Below are 6,000 nucleotides of genomic sequence, written 5' to 3'. Positions count from 1 at the left end.
AAATAACTTTTTTATTTGTAAGTATTTAATTACACAAAAAATTGTAACTATTTAACTACAAATGAAGATTAATAAAACCTTGCTTTTTACTGCTTGTTAATCGTTCATGGTGATTGCACGTTATATTAATAGAAATTGTTGTTGTTTTCATATGTTTTTCTGAAAACTTTGCATTGATTTACTGTGTCATGTGTTTATTTTTTAGGCTTACTAACTATAACATTGAAAGTCATTCAATGCTACTGTTGTTGTTAGGATATGTTCTCTATTTTTAGTAAATTTGTAACCTTTGAGAATTTAATCACAAATTTAAATCCACATATTTTATAAAAGATATTGCTTTATATAATGCAACATAATTTTAAATAACTACCAAAAAAACCCAAAACAACATCGAAATTGATTTGATACAAAACAAACTATATATGTATCTAATGAAATTAAACTAAAAAAAATACAATAAATAATTATAAATAAATAAATTATTATGATGGATGAAATGTGCTTTAGTAAAAATGAGTAAAAGATGCTACAAAGAAGTTGCTTATAAATTACGAAAAACTTCCTTATAAACAACATTGGAAGTTTTATTGGTGAGTCTACCATCTTTATCTAAAATTAATAATTTCAATCCCTCTCTGCTTTGTACTCTAGATAATGCAACATACAATTGCCCATGTGAAAAAACCGGATCTTTGAGAAACAAACCAACCTTCGATAACGATTGTCCTTGACTCTTATTAATAATCATTGCAAAACATACCGCCAAAGGAAACTGTCTTCTTGTGAATTTGAAAGGAATTTTTTTTTCTGATGGAGTTAAAGATATTCTTGGAATAAAAGTCCGGTTTCCAATATTAGTTCCAGACATTATACGTGCCTCGATAACACGTTTGCCCAATGATATAACTTGTAGTCTAGTGCCATTACATAAACTGTTTTTCTGATCAATATTTCTCAGTAACATTACTGGAACACCAATTTTTAAAACTAACTTATGATTTGGTAGACCGGATACTTTAAGACCATTTAATACATCAGGCGAGTATAAATTTGCATCAAACTGATCATGGACAAATTCGGACTGACATAGGCTATCTGAACTTAAATATTCAACCTCATCTCCCGGAAACTTCTTAAGCAAACGATCGTTTATTTCCTGAACAACTTCATTCTTTGGAGCAAGTATAGCTCTTTCTTGGAAATAATTTGTACTGCTATACTTCTCCAAAATTGAAGGATATACAAACTCAATTAATGAACCTATAGGATCATCTGGATCATTAATGAGAATATCATTCGGAATATCGATAATCGTTTCACCGTCGTTCGGACCACCGAGTTTGCCTTCTCCTATATCCAATAACCAATTTGCAAAATCTCTTATTTTTTCTATATCAGGTTGATCCCTTCCAACAGTTAGCCTCATTTTTTTGTTAATCTATACACTTTGCAGTGTTGCCATAAATATGAAGAACTCAAAGAAGCATTAACAATATTCTGTCTGCTGCCACCCGGAACAACAGGTAGAATCTGTCTGAAATCTCTTCCAAAAACTATAACTTTCCCTCCAAAAGGAATATTTGAGATGCTAGAATTTCCACACCTTAATACATCTTTCAAAGTTCGATCTAAAGCTTCAAATGCATGCTTATGGATCATAGGTGCTTCATCCCAAATTATCAAAGAGGTTTTCCTTAATAAGTTAGCCAAGTCACCATCTAGATTTATTTTACAAAAAGAATCCTCTGTAAGTTCAAATGGAAGTATAAATCGAGAGTGTGCTATTCTACCATCGGGCAACAATAACGAAGTAATACCGCTTGAAGCAACATTTAAAACAATATTACCGTCTGATCTAATTGCTGCAGATATTGTCTTCCATAGAAAAGTTTTACCCGTTCCACCATAACCATAAACGAAGAAAACACCTCCTTTATTTTCTTTAACAACACTCATGATGTTAAGGAAAATATTACGTTGCTCATTTGTTAATGCAAGAAACATATGATCAAACTCATTCTTCATAACGGGAATGTCGTAATCTAGCTCCTCAATGATAAGTCGATTGTTCGAAGAAGAAAGTGATTCAACATCTGGGTAAGGCATCTTTGTGAAATTTTTTAGAGTGGAGTTGTTTCGAAGTAAAATTTGTTCTATTTCAAACAAAGTTAAGTTCTTAACTTCATCTTCACCGAGTGATAAGTCTGCACCATAAATTTTAAATTAATTATAAAATATAAAATACAATATTTAATAATATTTATAATAATTTTTAACGGGTGTTGATAAGAAAAATAAAATATTTTAAATATAAATGAAGAAAATAAATTAAATATCTGGAGACTTCAACTTTTGTCGTTGGTTATATAGAATTCCATCCGACAGATATTCCCATGTATTTTCCCAAACAACTTCTGGTTTAGACATACTATTACACATCAACAATGTGGCAAATAAGAAGCGTAGATAAAAACCAGATCCAGAATGACTTGCTTCTTTAATTGCATCGATGTATTCTTTGTCATCATCTAATAGCCCGAGTGCATAACAAGTATCTCTAAAAGAAGAATATGTTTCACCATTTACCGTGCGAATTTCATCAAATGATGTCGGACCTTTAACTTTATTTAAAAGAATCCTTAAAAAAATAAGCTTCACCAAGATTAGGTGAAACCGAATGAATTCGACCAATGGCTTTTCCTACTTTCCTTCTCTTCCAATACCTATCATTTAATACCCAAACAAACTTTGTAGGAAATTCAACATATGTAAGTTCTCGTGCTTCACTATTAATTGCATTACATTCCATCCAAGCTGTGAACTTTGAAGCAGCAACAGAAGGTTTGTCCAGAACATCGTCGATATCATCGTCTTCGCCATATACAATTTGTTGTTGATTAGGAAGATGAAAAGGTAGTCTAACCATAGAAGGATACCTGCAATGAACATTATATGAAAAAATTCTCCATGATGCTTCACATGCAGATAAATATCTACAATCGTAATATTCAGCTATTTCATCGACCGTATCATTATTTTCACATTCATTGTTTGTTGGTACAACAGCAACTGTAGCTCTATCAGGACCCTTGTTTATGTATTTAAAGAGATACTTTATAGAAGATCCCTGGTTGCACCATTCAACGTTAATATGTGCCTGATATCTTTTTAATAGGTATTTGTTGTATGGAACAACATTTCTATTATCCAACTTGACACCTGATTTTTCTACAAAATGACCATCGTTTCTTCTCCTATATAACGGAAAACCATTTTCATCAACAAACGAATGATGACAGAATTGTTTGGGAAAGTTTTTAGAGCACTTTTTATCCACCATGCATGGACAATTGATATTTTCAGCTCCACATGTACCATGAATCATGAACTCATTGACAAGTGAATACAATTCAGACTCTTCAATTTTGTCTGGTATCTCGGCATAAATTATTGGATCGATTAATTCAACAGTGGGTAACTTGTTGTCAGAATGCATAAATAAGCATATATGACTATGCGGCAAACCTCTTTTTTGAAATTCAATGGTATAAACATCTGCATAATATTTGGCAAAAAAAATAAAACAAAATATGATTAGACAAAAAAAAACATATAAAAAAAATACTATAATAAGAGTAATGTTTTATCAATAATGAAAAAATATAAATTTACTTACATGCTTGAACTTTGCCAAAAATATTATTCTCCCTTAAGTCTTTAATAAATGCATCGAGCTTGATCTTGAACAACCTACATAATATATCAGGCCTGTCTTCTGGTTGAAGTGAAGTATCCTTAAGAAACCTTTTAATCTCTGGCCATTTGGGATTACACGTAAATGTTATGAAAAAATCTGGATATCCAAACCATTTACATAGTGACATGGCATCCAAATAGTTTTGCAACATATAGCGTGCACCACCGGTAAAGGATGAAGGTAATATGACACGTTGGCCGACATTTGAGACTTTAGTGGATCCTTGAGCTTTTTGCTTACGTAAATTCTCGTAAGACTCGCATCTAAGAACATGTTGTTGCCTACGTATGTAATGCAATCTCTCAGTTTCAATCATAGTATAGACATTTACCAGAAACTGTTGAAACAATCTTTTTGAATTAAGAATGAGCGAGAACGAATGATCTCTATCTTGAATTCTAAAAGCGAAATATTCTCTCATTGTACATTTCGCCCGCTTGCTGTTGGTCGTAAATGACAAACCTCTATGAAGAATGTCAACACTGTAACCATCATCTCCATATGGAAACAACAATGGATATTGAAGAGGAAGGTATGAAGGATGTAATTCACTGATACGTTGTAGAAATCCAGTTTTTGTTTCAACAACAATATCTCTCTTTTCAATTGATCACAAATGTCACCAACAATTAAAGCGGCAACCTCAGAAGCAGTCGGTAGGTTATATGTTCTTCCATCTCGTTCCCTTCTCCCAATAAGTCGTAGCTTCATATCAACTTGAGGATTTTTCTGAAAGGTATCTCTTACCATCATATAAGATCTAACCAACACATTATTTGAATCCAACATCACCTTAATATCTTGAATAATATCACTATCAATTGTCGTTGATTGATCTTTTTCTCCACTAAAATAAATGAAATTATACATAACGTTAGTAATATATATATATATATATATATATATATATATATATATATATATATATATATATATATATATATAATGAATAATAATGAATAAGAAGGCTGAAAAAAATACCCAAAGCATCTTTGTCTATTTGAAATTTCGTTCTCAGTATCATAAATGTATAACTGAGAGAATTTTGGTAACGATCCTTTTGCTGGTATTAGGCTTCCAATACTATGATAATTTTGACCACCCAGTCTGAAAATGTAAGGAGCGTTTCCTCTATTGATTGAAGAATCAATTTTACCACCCATCGATGTAAAAGAAAACATTGAATTGTAACGTCTAATGTTTTTCATGAAAATTTTGCTTTTAGAATCCATATTTCGAAACATTCTTTCATAACCGGGGGGTGCTTTCTTTAAATCTGGAAGTTGCACTTTGCCGTAACCACAACATAAAGAATAATCTGTGTTCCCTTTTTCTTTACCTCTGATGGATTCATTTCTCCATAACTTTGCATGACATGTTTGACATACAACATTTTGATCACCGCGATCCAAATATTCTATAAAATAAAAAGCGTATAAAAAAATATCAGTGAAATTTATAAGTATATACAACCAATTATTTGAAATGTAATAAAAAATGAAAATGGATATTATTTTTTTATTACCATTTGAAATACCAAGTATCAAGTTTTCATTTATGAGTTGATCGATATTTTCTACATTTTCAGTCAAATCAATCAACGGGATAGGTGATAAATGTGTCGTCTTCCTTTTTAATTTATGACATCCTGAATTTAACTTGATTGATGACGAAGAAGCACTTATTGTAGACATTTTTCGATGTCATATCATTTGAAAGTACATAGTACTGTCTTTTGTCTGGTAACTTGGAAGTGACATATTTATCGAAACCGATGTTATCTGAACAAAATAAATAAAATAAGTATATATATATATATATATATATATATATATATATATATATATATATATATATATATATATATATATATATATATATCCTCCCGATTATAAAGAAAAGTAACAATAGTATATTTTGAAAACAATACATTATTACCATTTGTAATGTTTGATAACGGATTTCTAACATTTGTAATGTTAGATAACGGAGTTCTAACATCTGTAAAGGAATGAGAGTATTGTACGGTTGTATTTTGGATTCTTGGCGAATTAAATGAATTGACATTTTCAGTTTGAGGAACAATGTTGTTTGACAAATCTACAAAGAACAACAACTTATGAAAACTGAACACATATGTATAAAACAAAGTAGTTTTTGCAATCATATAATATTCCAGGATAATAAAAAAATATGAGAAAACATTTATTCTATATAAATGAAAAATAAGCGTAAAACAT

The 6,000-nt window shown here is 30.6% G+C and overlaps 2 protein-coding genes across 2 annotated transcripts; both read right to left on the bottom strand.

The window, feature by feature from the left end:
- Window positions 1-440: 440 nt before the first annotated feature.
- LOC145067065 (uncharacterized) lies at window positions 441-1,429 on the bottom strand. Its single transcript, XM_079014284.1, has 2 exons — window positions 556-1,429; window positions 441-445 (listed from the first exon to the last, which is right to left on the bottom strand). The coding sequence occupies exons 1-2, from the start codon at window positions 1,427-1,429 to the stop codon at window positions 441-443; spliced, it is 879 nt and encodes a 292-aa protein (XP_078870410.1).
- LOC145067056 (uncharacterized) lies at window positions 1,426-5,454 on the bottom strand. Its single transcript, XM_079014278.1, has 7 exons — window positions 5,286-5,454; window positions 4,742-5,177; window positions 4,508-4,607; window positions 3,680-4,358; window positions 2,662-3,558; window positions 2,478-2,618; window positions 1,426-2,207 (listed from the first exon to the last, which is right to left on the bottom strand). Exons 1-7 carry the CDS (start codon window positions 5,452-5,454, stop codon window positions 1,426-1,428), a joined length of 3,204 nt encoding a protein of 1,067 aa, XP_078870404.1.
- Window positions 5,455-6,000: the final 546 nt, after the last annotated feature.

Source organism: Lactuca serriola, chromosome 1 (genome assembly GCF_051521515.1).
Source record: "Lactuca serriola cultivar US96UC23 chromosome 1, Lser_US96UC23_V15, whole genome shotgun sequence".
NCBI lineage: Eukaryota > Viridiplantae > Streptophyta > Magnoliopsida > Asterales > Asteraceae > Lactuca > Lactuca serriola.
This window is presented reverse-complemented; position numbering and strand designations above follow the sequence as displayed.